Source organism: Lutra lutra, chromosome 8 (assembly GCF_902655055.1).
Source record: "Lutra lutra chromosome 8, mLutLut1.2, whole genome shotgun sequence".
NCBI classification, from domain to species: domain Eukaryota; kingdom Metazoa; phylum Chordata; class Mammalia; order Carnivora; family Mustelidae; genus Lutra; species Lutra lutra.
Window position 1 is genome coordinate 130,962,508 of NC_062285.1, and position 21,531 is coordinate 130,984,038.

General features: G+C 50.3%; 1 protein-coding gene across 3 annotated transcripts in view; it reads right to left on the reverse strand.

Annotated features, from left to right (window-relative positions):
- Positions 1-21,531, reverse strand: part of LARGE1 (LARGE xylosyl- and glucuronyltransferase 1) — a 528,909-nt gene that overhangs the window by 103,466 nt on the left and 403,912 nt on the right. For all 3 annotated transcript variants that reach the window (XM_047740096.1, XM_047740097.1, XM_047740094.1), the window contains exon 7: positions 13,652-13,756. In XM_047740096.1, the coding sequence (XP_047596052.1) occupies positions 13,652-13,756 (105 nt within the window). The remainder of the gene's footprint in view (positions 1-13,651; positions 13,757-21,531) is intronic.

Consider the following 21,531-nt stretch of genomic DNA (forward strand, 5'->3'; position numbering starts at 1 on the left):
ATACAGGGTCTCTACCATCTCAACACAGCAGATGTAAATAACCTTCCCAACACATATAACAGTGAAATGATTAGGAAGTAATGACTTTTGAGTACTTATACCTTTTTAACACACTGAGCCATCCAGTGCCCTGAGTACTTACACCTTTTAAAAATAATAACTTACATAATGGCAAGTTTATCGATCTTGACCTTTAATAGCAGTTGTGCCTAACAACCAGACCTGGTTATTTCCTGAAAATTTAACCACAGGCTCTCCCAAGCCATGGCTCTGGCACATGACAGCATTCCTATACTGTCTGTCCTTTACAACAAACGCGGAGGTGGATGGCTGTCTGAAAGCTTTTTTACATGCAGTTTAAGATAAAAACAGAGGGATCCGATTCTTTGGCAGTAATCTAGCACTCTCTAGCACCTGGCAGAGGCTGTAATGGAATGTTCCAGCAACTGACCCACTCTTTCTGAAAGGACTACTGTGTGCCAGGTTTTGCAAAAAGGAATAGTTTATGAAGTCCCTGCTATATGCCCAAATATGGACTTTTTATACATACACGCTGTGCGTACACCTTATAGCAGCATCGCCACTTCCGCCCTGAAACACCCTGATGGGGTATCGTGACTTGGGACTTTCGGATCCCGGACAGCCCTCTCAAACATCAAGGCGTAGGAAGCCCTGGTGATGAGGGAGGAGGTTTTCCAGCTGCAGGTACAATGAGGAATGGCTGCAAGGAAGCTGAGGACAACACATGGTGCCCGGGCCGGAGAAGCAAGGGGCCGTATGTCATGAAGCAAGTGGGAGAGGGCTGGTGACGGTGCTCGAAGTCAGGAAGCACTGATAACTCTGTTCAGCTCTACAGATCTGCACCCTTTAGCCTTCTCAGCAATGTGGTGACATTCCAGGGAAGACATTTATGATGGACTGAAATGTGTGCTCCTCCAGTTCCTACAGTGAAGCCTCATCCCCAGTGTGACAGTATGAGGACGGGGCGGGGGGGCTTCGGGAGGTGATCAGGTCAAAACAGCAGGGCCCTTATGAGTGGGATTAGCGCCATTATAAGAGACGGACCACTGAGCTCCCTTGTCTTCTCTGCCATGGGGGCGGGGGGTGTGGGGAGACACAGCCAGAAAGATGGCCATCTGTGAGCCAGGAAGTAGGGTCGGCACCAGACCCCCAATCTGCTGACACCCCTGACTTTGGACTTTCCAGCCTAGGGAACCGTGAGAAGTAAATCTGTGTTATTTATAAGCCACCCCGTCTCTGGGATTCTGTGACAGCAGCCTGAATGGACTAGGACAGCATTATTACTCTCAGTTCACAGGAGAAGGCCCCGGGGCACGGATAATTTTGCTTTTGGTTTCTCTTTGTGATTTACTCAGCAAAGAGAGGAGAAAAACCATGAGATTCTTGTCCGAGCTACCCAGGAAACAGAATCACGTATAAGGAAAATCGCTGGGGTGGGAGGGGAAGATCTCAGAATGAGAGAGGTCGGGGGAGCAAGTCTTCTTGCGTTGAAGGTCAGCTTCCAGAAGCCGTAAATTAAACACACTCACTCTCCCGTGAGGGTGTGCCCTGGGGGGTGGGGCTGGGGGATGAAGAAAGGGATCTTGCCAGAGGAACTCTTCCAGAACAGTGGCTTTTGCTCAGGAGGGCGGGGAATGAGGAATCTGGCCATGTTTTTAGGAAGCAGCTAGGAAAACGTTTTAGGGGCTCAGGGAAAGGAGAGCCCCCCACCCCATCAGGTCTGGTCGGCAGGGGTCCCTCTCCTGGCTGCCTTGCTAGTGTACTACACAGAACCCAGAGCCCCCGAAGGCAACGTGGTGGGGTAAGTGCCTGGGCCTGAAGATGGGCACTTCTGCAAAGTGTCTGAACAGGGTGCAGCCCAGCGCCGAGATAAGAATTCGGCTCAGGGACAAGACATGGATGGGGACGCCGAAAAGGGACAGGGTGCTTGCTTTCTCCATACAGCCCCAAGGGAAGCTGAGTATTGTTTAAAAACCATCCAGGCTGCCGGGTGATGCTGGATGGGCCCTGTAGCCTTCAGGCACCGGCCCCACCTAAGTTCCCAGCCTCCCCGCCACCCCCGTGCTCTGTACCCCTCTGCCAGGAGTCTCAGCCACCATTTACCGAGTGCCCCCCTCCACCCCGTTCACCAGGCATTCTCCATCCATTTCATCTTTCCAGCCACCCTCGGAGTGGGTACTGACACTCCCATCTTACCAGTAAAGAAAGTCAGGGCAAAAAAAAAAAAAAAAAAAAAAAAAAAAGAAAGAAGGAAAGAAAGAAAGGAAGAAAGGTGAAGGGATTTGCCAAGCAATCGCTGTCTGGCCACTGATGGGGTCGGAACATGGGCCCTTCACCACTCCCCATATACAGGGCACATACTCTACAAGTCACACCTTCAACTAAACTAATGGCCCGAACTATGTGCTGTTCTCTGTGCCTGGGCTGGGGGGGCTCCTGCTCCGTTGGCCTGGAAGGTGCACTCCCACGTCCCCACCTTCCGGTCCTCTTGGCTGGTGCTTTTCTTACAGCATGCAAGCAGGCCGCCCCCAGGCTCCCGGGGCTGTGGGCACACCCGTCCATCCCAGCACCCAGCGACACTGCATTTTTCCCCAAGCTCCTACTTTAAGTCTGTGGTGACCGCGTGGGGTGGGAGGAATGGTGGTGCAAACAGAGACCACGCCTGATTTTAGCTTCTGGTCCTAGTGGAGGGCCCGATGCCAGGCACCTGCCACTTCCCGAGTGTGTGCTTACGGAATGGGCAGACGCTGTAAAGACCTGGGGACACAGGCCGTTTCCCACCAGCAACTTTCCGAGTTGTCTTCCATGTCCAGAAAGACAGGAGTGACGGAAGCTGGAATTCATTTATTCACTCAACAAATATTCGAGAGCTTTCCCTGTGCTTGTAGAACTAAGCGCCCCTCTTCCTCGCGCGGGTTAGCTCCTGAAGACCACCAGCCTTCCCTGTCACACTGTCCTCTCTGTCTTCAGACCGGCAGTGGCAATGAAGACTCTTCCTCGAGCTTCGAATCCCTCCAACTCCCCATCCTGGAACAGGTGGAGGAAGAGTCTGCTTTTAAGAACTCCTATGATTAGATTTTGGGCCCATCGGATAAGCCAGGATAATCTCCCTGTTTCAAGGTCTGTGATTATAGCTGCAAAGTCTCTTTTACCACGTAACATCACAGAATCACAGGCTCCAAAGACTAGGGTATGGGCATCTTTCGGGGTCCCTTCTGCCTACTGCAACAGGCAGCGGTTCATAATCAAAAATGTCTATTTTCTAACATTGATGAAAAGTGCGGGGGCACGTGGGTGGCTCAGTTGGTTAAGTGACTGCCTTTGGCTCAGGTCATGATCCTGGAGTCCCAGGATGGAGTCCCGTATCAGGCTCTCTGCTCCGCAGGGAGTCTGCTTCTCCCTCTGACCCTCCCTCCTCTTGTGTTCTCTTTCAGATAAATAAATAAAATCTTAAAAAAAAAAAAAAAAGGGAAAGCGCCATGAAGAAAGGAAATCCTTTGGAGAAGATGGCCAAGTATGCCCATCGAGGGGGGAGGACAACTGAGCTGAGTACGGGAGGCGGTAACAGAAGAGCAGTCCAGGCAGGGGGCCCAGGCCCGGCGGTGAGAATGTACCTGGGCCACAGTCAGGAGGCCGGTGTGGCTGAAAGAGAGTGTGCAAGAAAGCCTAGGGGCCAGGGGCCTGGATGGGTAGCCACGAGCGGCCCAGGCCAACTCCCTTCCAGAGATGCCACACTTTGCCACGATTTCTCTCTGGGCTAGTAGATCTCTACAAACCCTAGACCTCAGGCAGGAGAATGGGACCAGGTGCGTGGCTCCAAAGCGTGTTAACGTGAGGCACAGCTCCAAGGGCACGGAGGGAAGAATCCGACGGCATTCTGAAAGGGCACACTCGAAGACTCTGATTTGAGCATCACTAGATTTTAGGGGCGGGGCCAGACACCGCAGGGTCAGGAATTGCCCAGAGATGGGTTCATCAGCCGAAGCTTGGAGAATGTCTGCTTGATGTCTCTGCCCAGGGAGGGTGGGGCATGACCACATGAGAGCAACAAGAACATCCCTCTCTAGTCCTGCTCGGGACCTTGGCTGTGCTTGCCGTTCTCTCTGGAATCCTGTTCTAGATCTCAGCATGGATGCTGATTTCCAGGTCTGCAGCTCAAATGCCGTCCTCTTGGAGAACCCTTCCCCAGACAAACGGCTCTTTCTAGAAGAATCCAATTCCCTCCTAGGCTTCCCAGCACATCACATTATGTCAGGACTTCTCAAACTCAGAGATGTCGACGTTTTAAGCTAGATGTTCTTTGTTACAGGGGACCCTCCCGTGCACTGTGGGGTGTCTGACTATACACTTGGCTTTTACCCCGTAAGTGCCGGGAGCATCACCCTCACTGTGACCACCGGATAGGTCTCTGAACACTGCCGATGTACCCTTGGGAGCCAAATATCCCTGTTGATAGCCGCTGCTCTAGGTTACTGTTTCCAAAACACTTGCCATCCTCCCAAGTTATCCATTTCATTCAACAACAATACTTATGCAACGCCTAATATATACCAGGCATGATTCTAGGGACGGGAGATAAAGCAAGCAAATTAATAGACAGAAATTACTACCCTTGAGGAACTTGAATCTTCATGGAAAGAGACAGAAAATTAAAAAGAAAATGAGGGAAATTATCGCAGGTCAGATGGCAATTATCACTATGGAGGAGTGTAAAGCAGGGAGAGATGGCGGAGCTGGAGAGGCCCCCAGGTTGAAACAGGTGTTCTTAAGGAGCAGCAGAGAAGTCAGGATGGCTGGAGCTGGGCGGGTTCAGGGGCACCCCGGCATGTGAGATGGGGACTGCTTCTCCCCCACAATAAGAGACGACCTCCCAGGGCGCCTGGGTGGCTCAGTGGGTTAAAGCCTCTGCCTTCGGCTCAGGTCATGATCCCAGGGTCCTGGGATCGAGCCCTGAGTCAGGCTCTCTGCCCCGCAGGGAGCCTGCTTCCTCCCCCTCTCTCTCTGCCTGCCTCTCTGCCTACTTGTGATTTCTGTCAAATAAATAAAATCTTTAAAAAAAAAACAAAAGAGAGACGACCTCCCACAAACTGGGCTCCTTTTGGTCTTGGTCTGTGGCATCCCCTGGGCCTAGAACACTGCCTGGCAGGTCACAGCTGCTGGGTGCCTATGGACGAAATGTCCAGTAAATGAACCAATGGGACGGTTGGGGCTGGGGAGGGAGGGCACAGGCCCAGATCTCTTCAACGGACAAAAGACAGGGTTACTATCAAAAGATGCTCAAGGGGCACCTGGGTGGCTCAGTGGGATAAAGCCTCTGCCTTTGGCTTGGGTCATGATCCCAGGGTCCTGGGATCGAGCCCCACATCGGGCTCTCTGCTCAGCAGGGAGCCTGCTTCCTCCTCTCTCTCTCTGCCTGCCTCTCTGCCTACTTGTGATCTCTGTCTGTCAAATAAAATAAGTAAAATCTTAAAAAAAAAAAAAAAGATGCCCAAGGGCCACAAGTGTCTTCCCTCTTTGGGAACCTCAAATATCAAAGGAAAGCACTAATATTTGACATTTATTGTTCCAGAGATCGTCCCATGCACTTTATAAAATATAATCTCATTTTGTCCTCAAAGCAATCCTGTGAGGTGGGAACTCTTTGAATTCCTGATATGATAAATAAAGATTATTGGTCCCCAGATATCATGGAGCCAGAACCCGAGGGAGCTGGCACTCAAACCCATGACTGTTTGTCTCCAGAACATACTGTCTTTTAAAAGGAAAAATGAAACAGGAGATCCAGGAGCATAGGGTGACCAGTGTGGGAGGAGGCCGGATTAAAATGAAACAGGAGATCCAGGAGCATAGGGTGACCAGTGTGGGAGGAGGCCGGACACCTGCAGTCCCTTAGTCCACCTTTTAAGTAGTGATGAAAGGCAGCTACTCCTACGGACTTAGCGCCGACTACATGCCAAACCTCATCTTGTAGTATGTTCTGTGCTTCTCCCCTCTCCCACCCTCGCATCCCCTGTGAAGTAGACCTGGCCATCCCCATCTCATATATGAACAGAAGCTCAAGAGAATCAGCGACATGCAGGGAACTGAGCGGGGCAAGACCCCAGAAGAGAGTCTGGGACATACTGTTCACTTTCTTTCACTTCGGTATCTATGTATGTGGTTATTGGGTAGAAGAGGGTGTGGATTTCTGCTGGGAACTTAGAAGGCAGAAGCAAGGCCAGAGGAGATTCTGGTTCAGGATATGAAGTAGACAAGCTCTGGGTAACTCCACCGAACCTTAGGAGAAGGGCAAGTGGAGAGAAGCAGCTGGAGGCAGGACGACTACACAGACTGGACCAGCCTGCCGAACTCCCTCCCAGCAGGGAGCATGGTCTTCTTCAATGCCACCAACCTTGAGGGAGATCTTGAGCGGGTCACGGCTTTGCATTGAGGTCCATCTGCTCAACATCTGCAATGCCCTGAAGTCATGGTTTGCTGGGGTGGCGGGGGGCGGGGTGGGCAGGACCTCTTCCCAGGACAGGCTACTCCCGTGAAGAATATTCCCACATCCCACGTGTCCCCCTGGACATCTGTATTATGGCTGCATATAGATGTTCTAATTATCTGAGCTTGGAACAGATACTACTCACAGAAACAAAACTACGTGCTGGTTTTGCCTGGTTTTAGTGGTTACTGAGCCTAGAATACACATCAAGGCAAGAGGATACTTCTTACTCTTTGATCATCTGCCAAGAGATGTTCACCACTCCGGGAAAGCACCTCACAGACAGCACACAGCACTGGGAGAATCTAGGTCCCATTTTGCATTGGCGGCATCACACTGAAGACGATTCTACCCTGAAAATAGGCACGGAAGCCCCAGACCGCTCCACTGGCCGTCCGCTGCCGCCAAGCCTCAACCATTACACATGAAGTTAGTATTATTTTATAGTAAATGAACTTCCTTTAATTTCTTCTTTAAATTATAGCCAGGGCACTATATCGATTTTTTTTTAAATACAGTGTAATACAGGTAACTCTTGAATTTTACTCCATGATTGTAAAAAAGCATTCAAAACATCTGTTACAAAAACGAGGCAAGGGCTCCTGGCAGAATGAACAGAAGGCATTTTTATTATTTTTTGTGGATGACCTGAAGTTGAGGACTCAAATGAAGTCAAATAAAATGGGACAGAGATTGGTCTAAATCAGATAAAACTCGACCAGAGATAAATATAAAGCCCGTGCTTTAGGGTCAATAAATCTACGGTAGAGGCACAGAATGGGCAACCTTTGGCTGAGCAGTCATTCAGGGTGCTTTTCAGCTGAACTCAAGTTCAATTTGAGCCTGATGAGCAAATGGCAATGAAAGTGTACCAGGAGGCTGCTTCTTAAACTTTAGCATGCATCAGAATCATGCAGGGAGCATGGCTCAAGATTTTACTTATTTGTCAGAGAGACAGAGCACAAGCGCACAAGCAGGGGGAGCAGCAGAGAGAGGGAGAAGCAGGCTTCCCACTGAGCAGGGAGTCTGATGCAGGGCTCGATCCCAGGACCCTGCGCTCATGACCTGAGCCAAAGGCAGACACACAACCAAATGAGCCACCCAGATGCCCCAAAGGAGCATGTTAAAAGTAACATTGAGGGACGCCTGGGTGGCTCAGTTGGTTGGACGACTGCCTTCGGCTCAGGTCATGATCCTGGAGTCCCAGGATCGAGTCCCACGTCGGGCTCCCGGCTCCGCGGGGAGTCCACTTCTCTCTCTGACCTTCTCCTCGCTCATGCTCTCTCTCACTGTTTCTCTCTCAAATAAATAAATAAAATCTTAAAAAAAAAAAAAAAAGTAACATTGAGCTGGCCTCATCTCCAGAGATGCAGATGCACTTTCTCTGGGTTAGGGCCTAAAGCTACCGTTCTAAGTAGACATTCTGAATGATTCAGAAAAGTGGACTGAGTGTACAGCTGGAGGCATGAACCTCTGGATAACATCCAGAGCATATCATTCAGGTCAGAGCGTCACCCCCACAGAGCAAAGCCGGAGCTACCCAGAAATGGCTGACCAATCAGGATGGTGGAAGGTCATCCACACAATTCCCTCATTCGGGAAGAAGGTTTTGGAGGGCTGGTGACTGGCTTCGGACATGCAATGACACACAGGATGCTGACCTAGAAGGAGCAGTAAGAACAGGTCTCCATCCTTACACGAATATTGTACAAAGCCGTGAGAGAACCATTCCTCCAATGCCAAGCATCTTTCTCTGGGCTTATTCTACAAACTCTATTTCAGCTCTTCTGTGACACGCGCTTGGGATACAGAGCTCAAAAAGTGATAATCCCTGTCCCCAGAATTAGTGCAGGAGGTTTTTTTTTTTCTCCCCCCTTCAACTTATTTCCATAGCTCTAGGATAGAGTGAGAGTGGGAGGTGCTGCTGGGTTGGACAGCTTCCCTTACTCTCGGACATTCCAGGATCTCTAATACACCGATATGCAACTTGAAGCTCTAAGGGAAGGATACAGGGTGCAGATTTCTCAATGTTATCAGTCCACAGTTTCTAAAGACATAGCGACATCTCTTGCAATGCCTTATGGAATCAGTCTAGAAAATGCCGGTCTGGGTTTATTGCAAGGTTGGCATTCAACTCTGAATCTCGATCATTCCAGGGACTCGAGTCACACCAAGTTCATTTGTGGGATATGTAAACTCTTCTTGACGAAACTACAATCTTCTTAAAGAAAGGTTCTTGATAGCACTCATTTTTAAAAAATCTTTTTCTACCCAGAATGTAGGCATTCAGGAGCAGGTGCTGAATGAATGAACTACACCTAAAGCTAGTTTCTCTGGATGCAATTATTACAGACAGAAATCATCCAGGGACGATATTCCTTGAGAGCATAAATAGTTCTTGGTTCTTGGACCAAGAGACAAGGAGGGTTCTGGGAAATGGACATAGTTGCCTAAGGCTGCAGAAAACTGGATGTTGGGGGGCACAGCAAAGGGTCAGCTTGCATCCCACACTTGCGATCAGCTCACGAGAGCTGTGTGTTTAGCAGTTCTCTGGCAAATGGCCAGATGGAGGCTCCTTTTGAATCCCTGCCACGGAATCGCCATGGCGTCTGAATTCTTTCTCCACATTCCTCCAGCCACAGAGGTGAGTCAGTCCTTGAATGTCCCCATTTTATTGTTCTGTGGATAAGGACTCCTAGAGAAATCCTTCCTCCCTCCCTGGAGAGCCAGGTCTCCATCTGTCAGTCTCTGGCCTAGTTTGGAGACTGAAAGGAATGGGATACATTTTATTTTTAAACAGTTTCTTAAACCACATCCTCTGGTTAATATGATGTCCTTCAAGTCGGGGAGGATGCATCTCGTCCTTGAGTAACTGGGACTGTACGTGAACACACCTCTCCGTAAGGCAGCCATCGCCTTTCCCCTGGCTTGCCTTCCCTTACCCCATCATCTCCGGTCACCTGCTACCTGTGGCTTTCCTTCCCCTTCTCTTCTTGGCTGGTGTTTGCTTTTAAGATTTTCACCATCAACGCAAGAACTGAAGTGGGCTGAATCTTAATGAGGCCTGTCATAATCTTGTTTAAAAAAAAAAAAAAAAGTCTTGCAAACTGCTGAATGCTGGTGAATGACAGCTTCCTGCACCTAGATGATGGATGGACAGAGCGGTCGGGGATGATCCCATCTCCGAGCGAGGCTGGGGGAGGTGCCCTTTAAGTCCACCTGAACGTTTATGGTGAGGGCCCTCAGCCAGGCTGTGGCTTTAGCAGTTCTGTGAAGATGGAATTAAGTGGTACACAGCTCAGGTAAGAAGGGAGGGGCGCAGGTAGAAGATGGTGAGCAGATCTTCTGTAATCTTTAAGGCCCTGTGGGCTTTGTGCTAGCGGACCGGGAAGGAAAACCAGGAAGAGGAAGGAGGAAGCTGGCTGGCTGTTTCCAGGGGAATGTCTACTGTGCAAGACAATTCAAGGAATTAATGAAGATAATGCAGAGTCAAGCATCTGCTCTCATGACTGGTGGGTGCAGTTGAACTTGATAAATGGGGACGAATCTAAATTACTTGCAAATAGTTGCCTAGCTAAGCTGTGGTCAGGAAGAGAAATAAATGCCACAACCACCTTCCTAATGCACTTTGGTCTATCAGGCTCTCGAAGTTACATTACCGCCGAGGATCCTCCACCAAAGGGCTGGGGGGTGGGGCTGGGCTTATTATTCTCCATTCACAGAAAGAAACCCAAGGCTCAGACAGCTGGAGTAGTTGTCCAAAAGGAACAAAGCTGAAAAGTGATACAGTTGCTTCTCGAAGGCAGATTTTTCAACTCGGACATTTTATGCCTTTTTTTTTTTTTCTGGGGATTTTTAAAGTAAAACACAGTCAGGAAGCTGATATATGATGTAAAAATCATCACTTTTTCTAAAATAATATGAAAAGGCAACCTTTTCCAGATATGGGAAAAAGAGAAAAAGTGCTAGGTGGCTGCATTACATTTAAGGAAAAGCAAAGAGGCTTAGTGTTTTGTTCTTTTTTTTTTTTTTTTTTTTTTTTTTTTTTTTTTTTCTGACCTGAGGGCTTTGAAGACCTTAGCAAACTTCATATAACCACCATGTTAGAGCAGAGGATGGATTCCATTCCCTGAGAGGATGGGCGGCAGAAAAAGCCCAAGAGGACAGAGACGGAGGTATACTGTGCCCTTGTTTTGTGGCTATAAAGGCTGGCTTGTTGACCTACTTATCTTGTTAATTCCCCCATCCCGGGCTCTGTTATCCTATCGTACAAGGCAGAGTATGAGGAGGTGAACTCAAGGAGGTAAACCACCTTGGCTAAACCTATGTGGACATTTAGTGGCTGAATGGTGATTCCAGCAATGTGGATCTCCCAGCGTCTGCCCACCCCAAGCTGAAGGCTCAGTTCGGGGCCTCGCTGGAGAGACCCCTTCTCAGAAGGCCTGCTGCGTGCTGGGATTTAGGGCAAGCGGACGCCCTCCCCACAGAGTGCTCAATTTCCATGAGAATCTAAGTGTTGCATGACTCATGCGCCGACGTGTGGTACAATTCTGAGTCTTAAAATAACAAATCCCCATCACGAAAGCCAGTGCATTCTGATGTCGCATAAATCCTTTTATAATGATCACTTGGTGTCACTGGCTTATTTAAATGGACACATCATTTCTAACAGGGCTTTCCTCATCGGCTCTGCACTTTAAGTACCAGTGGGCAAGGGAAGTACCTCACTGCCTTTGGCATCGCACGTTGGGGACTGGAGGTGGTTTAGATCCTTGTCTGTCTCCTGACCTAGTGCTGAAGTCAAACGGAAGAGGCAGGAGGGGACGTATCATTTTTGACATAATAAATTCCCCGTGTGCCCCATTTCTCTTCTGCCTGCAAACCGGGACTGATAACCAGTGTGTGTGGTTTACACAGAAAACCATGTCTCGACGCAGGGTATCTGTGTGACGTTGTCTATTATTCTGGGAGGAAGACAGACTCAACACACACCAGGGTTTACCTGCGATTTCCCTTCTCTCACCCAACAAACATGGGGGTCTCCAGCTTTGCAGGAGCCTGGAGGAGATGTGTTAGGAATCCTGGCTTTGGCAAAAGATTAACATGGCCTGATAATTCGCTGCCCAAAGGAAAGTATGGGGTTGGGCAGGGGTGGGGGGGCACATCTTATTAGCCCCGCAGTGGGTTCCTAAAGGTCCAGCCTCAAGTGCACTGAGAAAGCCCCTGGGAGGGTTTGCTGGGAGGTGAAACAGAGTGCCACCTTTCAGAGCAGACCCTCCTGTTCCAGAAACATCCTGGAGGCTTTCTTAGGGGGCCAAATCCTAGGCCCCTCTCCAGATGCTTCAAAGACAGAGTCCACGTTTGATGGTATTCTTGATCCTGAAACCACTGAAGTTCAATGGAGGGAGGTTAGTCATGAACAAGGCAGCCTCCTTACCGATCAGACTAGAGCCTCAACCTCTCTCAGTATGAGTTTCCGGTGTTCAAAGTAGAGATAAGAATAGCACCTGCCTGGTGGGTTAGTGAGAGGATAAAATAAGATTAACACCCAGAAAGCTCCCGGTGCCTGCTTGCCTGGGACGCTGAGACACTGCCTTAGCCATTATGAAAATACGTCTAGACCATCTAACGGAGAGCCGCTGCTCAGAGTGGCCTGGCTCCTCTCAGGGGCTGCTCAGACTTCCTCAGCGTCCAGCAACTCAAGCGTTAGTGTCCAGCATAGCTGGTGGCCCTGGGGCGCACTTCCAGAAGGTGGGTGGAAGGTTGCTGGTTCAAATTCTTCCACTGCAACCCCTCTGGGCTGTTAAGTCTGGAAGGCGTCCCAGGGAAAAATTCCATAGAGTGAGGATGCCTGGATGTTCTGGCAAATGTCAGCTAAGGCATGTCCCCCATCTCAAAGGATGGCCTTCACGGGGCTCCCTGACTGGCATCTGTCTGGCTCCTCAGGACATTGACTCTGAACCTTTCTTTCCTTGTCCTCCTCCAGCTTTGACCCCACAATGACCCCTTGTCTGAACACTCACCTCTGGAAGCTTGACTGTCTTCCATTTTCCCTTTGGCCTCTGGGGCCCCTGTATTTGCACCTGACCTCTCTGGAGTCTTACCCTCAGCTCTCAGCGTTGACTTTAGGCTGGCCTTAGCTCCAGAACCCTATGGGTGGCACCATCCTCAGACACCTGCCCCACCCCAGGACAGCTGGTCTCAGATGCCAGGTCCCAGTCCTTCTGGGCCTGACCAAACCTACTGCTCCCTGAGCTCCAAGTTCCAGTCCTGACACAGATCACACGTCTGCATCCTTTGAGAACAGGCTGCCAAAGCAGTGGCAAAGAGGATGATGAAGGGGAAAGCGCAGAAGGATCCAGAAGCACGGTGAAAACCAAACACTGGCAGGCCAGAGCTTAAGGAGAGGGAGGCCGCTCTCGTTTCTTATCGATATGCTCTGTGAGGGCATGGGCCGTATTGTGGCACACGTGGCACAGGGTCTAGGACACCCTAACTACTCCAGACACAGCTGCTGAGTACGGAATGAATGAATGAATGAATGAATGAATGAATGAATGATATTCACAGGGATGCTTTTGCCACTGAGATATTAGCAGAAGTTACGTTACTGCTGACCAGAGACTTTCAGAGTTAACAGGACATCCGCTACTTTCCCCCTTGTACAAGAAGTTTGAATCCGGATCAATCCTGAATGCCTACGGTGAGCACAGACCAGCGAGCCTAACACGGACACGGAATGTGAGGAAAATAAATTTCTGTGGTGCTGAGAAGCGGAAACATCTGACGAAGAACAGAGCGGTTCTTGGTCACGGCAGAACCATCTCTGTATCAATAGGGCCAAGGAACCTACAGGTCATATTCCTAAAAAAGTCCAACGGGATCTAGGTCTCAAGGTTAGTCAGGAGAAAGGTTTTTTGGTGAGACTGCCACTGCCAGCCAGGGTCTGACAGCTCTGTGCTTGTAGGTGCGGCTCTAAGAAAGAACTAGAAGGTCAGTCGCATATGGACTGTCTGCTGCAGAATTCAGGCAGCCAGGTGGCCTCCTCCTGTGCTTTGCCTGCCTCCTCCCTCAGAGGAAGGAGCACGGAGCCCTCATGTCATCTTCCAAAACACCCACCACGCACGTGCCACGCTCACGATTTACCTGTGTTGTAGCCCCTTCCGAGCGCAGGCCAAGGGCGGTGATTTTTCCACAGGTTTCCCAGGTACCAGTCACTCTGGTTCTCCACCAAGCCCAGGACCTGCTGACCTGGAAAGTACAGAGAAAGCAAAGGTCTTAGAAGAAGCCAGGCTGCGTGTGCCGGTGCGCGCCGAGCTGGAGATACAGTCATGGCTGGTCATCACCACCGCGGCTTTCGTTAGCAAGTGCCAGGCCCCGACCTCCGTGCTTCACTTGTAGGACTGTCTTTACTTCTCACACTGCCAGCCCCGCCACCTGGAGGCCGCCCAGGGTAGCTAATTACCTTGCCCAAGGTCACCCAGCTCCTCTCTGATCAAGCCAGAAGCCCCAACCGACCAGGTAACCATGGGTCCAACCATCCCTTAAGTCGAGTAATGCCTCTGTGCTGACTGGCACACTTCAAATTCCAGCTGCAAGAGTCCCCACCAGACGCTAGTTCGCTGGCTTTCTGGGCGTCCGCGGAGACCACCTGATGCCAACAGAGGGAAGATGTGCCCTTGGTGCGGGAGATGGAGGCTCACAGACAGGAGCCCCCTTCTGGCAGCAACTCCCCCCCACAGCGTTCTTCCTCTCATACCCACTTGATCTTGAGTTGTGTGTCTGGTGCACTGGGGCCAACAGCACAGGTGAGCCAGGCCTCTTAGTAACTCAGCATCATAGGTGAGTCGGTCCTCCCCTCCAGCTCTTAGAGCATCCCTCTCCTGGGGCCCCAGGCCTTCTACGTGGGGTCAGCAGGGCCTCAGCTCCCACTGCCTTCCACGAGACAACCCTACCACACCTCTTGCAGAAGATATTCCCTTGGACCAACAATCAACTCTTTTATAGACCAGGAACCCGAGGTTCCCCAGGACTGTCATCTGCACAATATGGGGGAGCCGACACATAGTTCAGTATTTGTCTGACGCCCAGATTCCTTCCACTGTCTCGGTGTAGTCTCGCTTACCTTTACTACAAGTGTTGGAGGCGGGAATAAAAAAAAAAAATTCACGTGGTATAGGGAAAGAAACCGAGACATGAGAAGAAACTGAGGCGTGGACAGTCTAACTTGCAAAGTGTCCCATGACTCATAATCACTGTCTTCTGCAGCTAACTGATGCCTTCTGGGGCTAAAATCTTTTTATTATTGGCCAATCTGAGAAATACAGACCTTTCTGACCAAATGAAAGCCCAGCAATATGTTAAGAAAAACAGAGTGGTTCTCCCGGTACTCCACGCTGAGTGATATAGAACCTCCCTGGTGTGATGACAGCTCCCTGAAATGATGCTGTGTGGGTCCGGTGTAATTTATTTGATCAATTTATCGAGCTCCTATCTAAATCATCACTCTAGCACAAATACATAAATTAGACGCATGGGAAAAATACTACCACCCACTTTGTCATTGTATACGATCACATCCACACCATGTAGAATCCCTCAGAAAAACCCATCACCAACTCAGGACAGGCAAGAGCGGATCAATTCCACCGCGACAAGCTTGCAATGCTCACAGAACACGGTGAGATCTGAAAGGCAGGTTGTCCTCAGCTGAGAAAGCCGTGTGCCAGGACCTCATTCGAGAGCTCACGTGATGATCTTGCATGGAGGCTGGGGGGTGGGGCAGGGGGTGGCATAGTCCTTGGGGGAGTTGGTTCACGATTACCAAGGACTCCAGGTTCAATATAATGGATGGAGGGCACGACATGCTCAGAAATGACAAGAGGGGAATGGTCTTTCACTGAATTTAGGGTAAGGTCCTCTTCAACTACCTGAAAGTCCGAATTCTGTGCTCTGGCATTCCATTCATTATGTTTGACCATGATCTACTTCCTCAGAAGCTTTCTCTACGTAGCCACACTTCATTCCTGCCACAAGAAAATGTACAGTTCGGTTGTTTGCGTTCTCCCTTCTGGCTCTTGCTCCTACGGCTCTCGCTTGGCAGGAAGTGCCCTTACCCTCGGCCAATTCCTGCCCAGAATCCCTTCCAGCGTGTCTCCAGCCCGAAGCCAGCTATGAACACCCCTGAGTGTGAACCTTTTCCTTGGCTCGCCCCTGAGGCGGTAGACGGCTCTACCTAGCACCCCTGGCACTTTTGGCCATCAGCTGACTTACGCCCCGTCAAGGACAGATGGGTGACACGCAGGCACACCCACACCACATGCGTAAAAATACCCCCCCCTCCACCAGTCCAAGGGCAAGGGCTGCGTATCAATGCTATAAATGTCTGCTAAGTCCATGACTCGGAGCCCCGTAACTCTAGTGTGTGTGTTAGTATCCCCGCATTTTCGAAGCTGCAGAGCATTTGCCCTCCCCTCATTCACCAAGATCCACACGTTCTCCCAGAATTCTTATTTAGAAGTGTCAAGGCATGAGAGAATTAACAGAGGATATGAGCTCCCCATTCCCAGATACGGAACCAATTTGTTGGTAAAAACAAAGAACAAAAAACAAAAAACAAAACAAAGCAAAACAAAACAAAAAAAAACGAGGAAAATATCACCTATTATTGCAAGCTAGAGGACTTATTGTAGGTATTCATCATGCCAAAACCCTGACCACAGTTCAGTAAATTCTAGAAGGACCTAACTGTTGTCCTAGATGACGTCCAAAGAAACCCTTGTGGATGGGCCTGCTCTCTTTCCAAGGCTTCCGGATGAGCCGGATGATGCTAGTTCACCAGCCACCACTTACACAGCTCTCCATACCTTCCAGCCCTGACACACCAAATGGGGCAGGGGCTTCACAAGCCCACTTGCAAAACCCAACTACCATTTTAATCATCGACAGAGCAGCTAATGGATCTGTCTAAAAAAGCAAAGCAAAGGCTTGGAAGCTGTTTACCAATTTGCATTTCCCCAACCAATGGGTACTAAAGTTACCGCTATCCTGTTGCTAATGAAGGAATTTTTTTTTAAAACCTTATAAGAGGGCTGGCGTGTGCAAAAGAGTTGTTTGCAGCCATCGTAAGCAAGGCAGCCCTGGTGCAGACTGAGAGCAGGGGAGTTTGGAGAACACGACTTGAAGTTCACCATGCGTCTCACTCTTCCTCTGGAGACCGAGACCTTGAGCTCAAACTTCAGCAGAGCGAGCAGGGGGCGTACCGGTGCGTCCAGAGGCTGTCACTCCCCCTCTGCAGTTTCCCGGAAGGGTGAGGAAGATGCCAAACCCGCCAGACAGAGCTGAGTGGGAGGAGGTGTCGATCTTGGTGAACGAGGGGAGAGCAAAATGCTCTTTCCGAAGCTTCCAGGTAAGCCCGGAGGATGCTGGTTAAAAACAGCTATCACTCATACAGCACTCAACACCTTTCAGCCCCTGGCAGACGGAATAGAATTCTGGCCATTGGGTCTAGACATCTGCATCACAAAAGAGCCAGGTAATTGGAAAGCACTTTGAAGTCAGAGAATTATTGATCCAGGTCTGGAAGCTCTGTCCCTGCTACGGTAGGGGGTGAGACTCATTGTGGGGTTCCCTAGCACACAATAAGCTATGATGGCATCTAAATCTTGCCCACAGACCAGCAGAACTCAGGGGCAGCCTCCTGTGTTATGCTTCTTGAGGACAGAGAAGTGATGAAGAAAAGGAATGCCAGAGCCAAACTGTCCAGGTGCAAATCCCGGCTCCTCAGCTTATTAGTTGTGTGACCTCAAACAAGTTACCTAACTTCTCAGTGCCTACGAGTTCATTCACTTATAAAGGGAACTTAAAACACAGGACATACCTTAGCATTAACTTTTTTTCTCTCGAGGCACAAGTTAATTTTGTGTTTTGTGCTTATTCAAATGTTACCGCTAACAATGCCTGGAAAACCAGTACGATGTTGAGTAGGTATTTGCTCTTATCATTACAGCCAGGATTCTGCCCACCCCTGGTCTTCTGTCCCATTGGCCTGGATTCAGGCATCTACGGCTTTACCCATCTCCCCGGCTCCTTCCTTAGCTGACCTGGTCCTTATTCTGCCTAGATGCTGCTTTAGTTTCGCATGGGCTGACGGTCTGCTGTGTCAGAGACCACACAACAGACTACGGGATCAAAGACAAATAAAACACGGTTGTTGCCGCAGAGGCAGCTGGAAGAGGAGGAAGATAAACAATTAGGAAGCAGCATGGTCCTCGTGGCGGCAGAAATACTGAGAAGTCGGAGGAACAGAGGACAGGGAATCATGGAGGCCGGGGATGGTGGGGGATGCCGGCTGGGCGCCTCCCGGGTCGCTTACTGTCTCCTCTGGCGCACGATGACGGCCTCCACCTGCCTCGTCCACGAAGCCCTCCACACTCCAGGATTCTCTGAGAACAGTGCTGCCTCACTACACAACACCCTTCCAGGCAGACGCCCCACCACTCCCTGGTGACAATCATCCTTTCCAGCCCTGCCAACCCCAGCTCATAAACCAGGTGGCATCCGGTCTCCAGTGGTCCACGTCTAAAGCTTTAGCCTGGACGATGTGAGCCCAGGAGGCCTGCCATCCCATTAAGAGGTCAAGTCTCAGGGGACTCCTCTTTGCAGGAGGTGCGGGGGAGGACCCCGGGCTGCTGGCGTGCTGCCTCCCTCAGCACTCCGCACCTTCTCGTCTTCTTAGGAGTTATTACAATCAAACACCGTGACGAACAGAAAAGGCTTTGTCATTGTTTTCTGTGCGGCCCTGTGGTTATGATTAAGTGCGCTGTTCCCCGTCTTCCTTACTCCAGGCACAAGTTAACTTATGAAAATGAAGCTGTCTTCTTTGCTTATTCATACATCACCACTAACAGCCAGACAAGAGCGAACAAGCTTGCTATTCTGCTGGGGCCCCGGTGTCGGTGTCACCAGCCCGCAGACGGATGGCTCCAGGCTGGGAACTCCCCTCACTCCCTCCCTCCGCGGCTTCGGGCTCGAGGCAGAGCTTTGTTCAGGAGGTGAGGCCCCAGGAGCAGGGCATGGTGACGCTTCCACGGGGCACAAGGGGCACGGACAGGCCAGACCAGGCCAGCAGGTGGGAGGCAAGGCCAGATGGCAAATTGGAAAGGCAAAGGGATTGCAACCCAGGCTGAGGAAGGTTCCAGTCCCGGTTCTGCAGGGCTTGGCCAGGGTCTTTTTCTGAGCCTTTTTTTTTTTTTTTTTTTTAAACTGTAAAAAGGCAAGAACAGAATCCATCTCCCATCTCCAAGAACAGATGTGCAGATCACCCAACACAGGTCGAGTGCATGGGTCCTGGTAGGTGCTCACCTGAGGCATTGCCCTGTCCCCACCTCCAGTAGTGATGGTCACTTTGTGCGCGGTGTCTGAAATGTCCCAGCAAATGTGGTCTTACCACCCCGCCCAGTCCTGCTGGCCATAGCCCCAACCCCCGCCCCCCGGGCCTTTCTGAAGTTATCAGCTTCTGTGACATTAGTCCTTGACTGTTTTCCCCTCTGAACATTCTTTCCCTGCCTCCCCTTAATGCTGGTGCTCCCCAACTCCCATCCTTAGCTCCCTTTTCTTCTTCTATAGTCTCTCCCCGGGTGACAGGATCTACTCCAGTGGCCTCAAATACCACGGACAGGAAGTCAATCACCCATCTCCAACCCAGCTCAGACGACTTCCCAGAGCTTCTACTCTTAAATCCTTGCTCTCTACATCCTTGCCATAACCAAATCCCACCGATTTTATCTGCAGTTTCTCAAACCCGTCCTCTGCCCAGCTCTATCAGCCCCTGAACCCATCTCCTTCCCAGATGGCTTGGCAGATCACACTGGATCACCTTTCCCCCCGGGGAGCCTTGCCATTCCATTCTGCCTACACAGAAATACTTTGAAAGTGCAAATCTGATCATTTTGCTTCCTTGATTAAAAAGCTTAGTGGGGCGCCTGGGTGGCTCAGTGGGTTAAGCCTCTGCCTTCGGCTCAGGTCATGATCTCAGGGTCCTGGGATCGAGCCCCGCATAGGGCTCTCTGCTCAGCAGTGAGCCTGCTTCCTCCTCTCTCTGCCTGCCTCTCTGCCTACGTGTGATCTCTCTCTGTCAAATAAATAAAATTTAAAAAAAAATTAAAAAAGCTTAGTGCTCCAGGGCCCAGCAGAGTGTGGATGGATAGACGAAAAATAAGTATTATCTATCATCGACCATCCCAGCCCATCTGGAGCCGGTAAGCTCTTTCTGAACGGGACAGAAATGGATGCTTACAGGTTAACCTCTCCAGGTAAACACCAGGAACAGGTAGTTATAGCTCTGATCGCAGATGCTCCCGGGGCTGTCTCCTTATCTCCACCCCCAGGAAAGCCCCTCGATGCACAGAGAGAGTCTGCCAACCACTGCTGCATATCAAGTCAGTTCTGCTCACACCAGCAGGGGAATATTAAAATGTTATAACCAGGGGCTGTCTGGAGTATCAGCAGAGAAAGCAACATGACTTCCCAACCTCATATTTATTCTAATAAGCTACTTTAAAATAGGAAAGCCTTTAATAGTGCCATTCAGGACATGTCTGGGTGCAGGATGGCTAATAATAAGGAAAACATACAGGATCACATTACCGTCTACTAAACATCCTTTAAGAACTGCTGCGCGCCCTCCCCAGGTGCCCACGGCCAGTGGGTGCGGAAGGATAAAGCATCTGCTTAGAAGATGCCACACAAAAGGGTATTTAAGCAACCTGAATGGGTTGAAAAGGGCCGTTTCTGAACCCGCACGTTTCACAGATCCTACAGCCTGAGTTCAACTCTGCTAAATGCACTCGGAATCACAGACACTCACAGGCACAGCGACCGTCCGAGGACTCACTCTGGGACCGCCTGCTCTTACAGGTGGAGCCCAGAGAAGGGGAGCACGGGGTTTAGGGACACACCACCCAATGCTGGGGCTGCCCCCGATTCCATGCTGGCTATGTTCCCCACGCACAAGCTTCTCCAACTTGACCACCTCGTCTTCCCTGGAACGTGAATGGTAATTCTCACCTGGTTCAAATTCTAGCTCTCCTGCACTGGAATGGTAATCTTGGGTAAATTCTTTGTCTCTCATTTCCCTCCCCTGGAAAATGGTAAAGGTTTTCTATTTCATGGGGCTCCACTGAGACCCTCGAGCAGGTTTCTGGGTCTCTCGTTCATACTGCATGGCCTTGAGTTGGAACCCATGTGCTCCAGTTAAAAAGGTCCTTCCGTCGACCATTTGGTTGCCTTGGGGGTGCGTGATGAAGCTTGATTTATTGTTCAGGCAACCCCGATCTCATTTAGAGATAAAGACCCCATCTTTGCTGACCTCGATAGCTGAAGGATAATCCCTTCTAAGAGGAATTAAAATCTGTGTCACTCCAGAAGGTAGAATTAGGCTGAACGAGTGAAGATTGGAAGAAGATGGATTTTTCTCCTTAGAAGCAAGACTGTGAGAGTTCCATTAGAGCTCAGCAAGACGGAAACAAGTTGCCTTTCTAGCTTCTGAACACTGGCTGGTTCCGGAAGGGGCTGCACGATTCCGCCCTCACCCAGCCGGTATGCACTGGGACCCCACCGTGCAGGGGGGTCCATGCCAACTGCTGGAGACATGGCACTGAAGGAAACAGACCCCGTCCCTGCAGTCTGGATTTTATGATCTCTACAAAAAGCTTCTCAAAGGGGATAGCTATCATCTGCCCGGCCCTACCCCTAACCTCCCTGAAGAAGATTCTCCTAGGGGGGAGGCCTGGGGATTTCTTGGCAAAGACACCCCCATTAATTCTCATGCATGACAGATTTGGGGACCTTTGGAGAGGGAGGTCACTCAGCAGGCATGCTGGGGGAGGGGAATTCTGCCTCAGACTGGATGGCCTCAAAGCTCCCTTCTGACCCGACTGTGAGCGGTCCTTACTATACGCCCCAACGAGCCTTCTCAGCATCCCCCTACTGCTGTACTGTCCGCGTGCCCATACTTCCTCCACCTG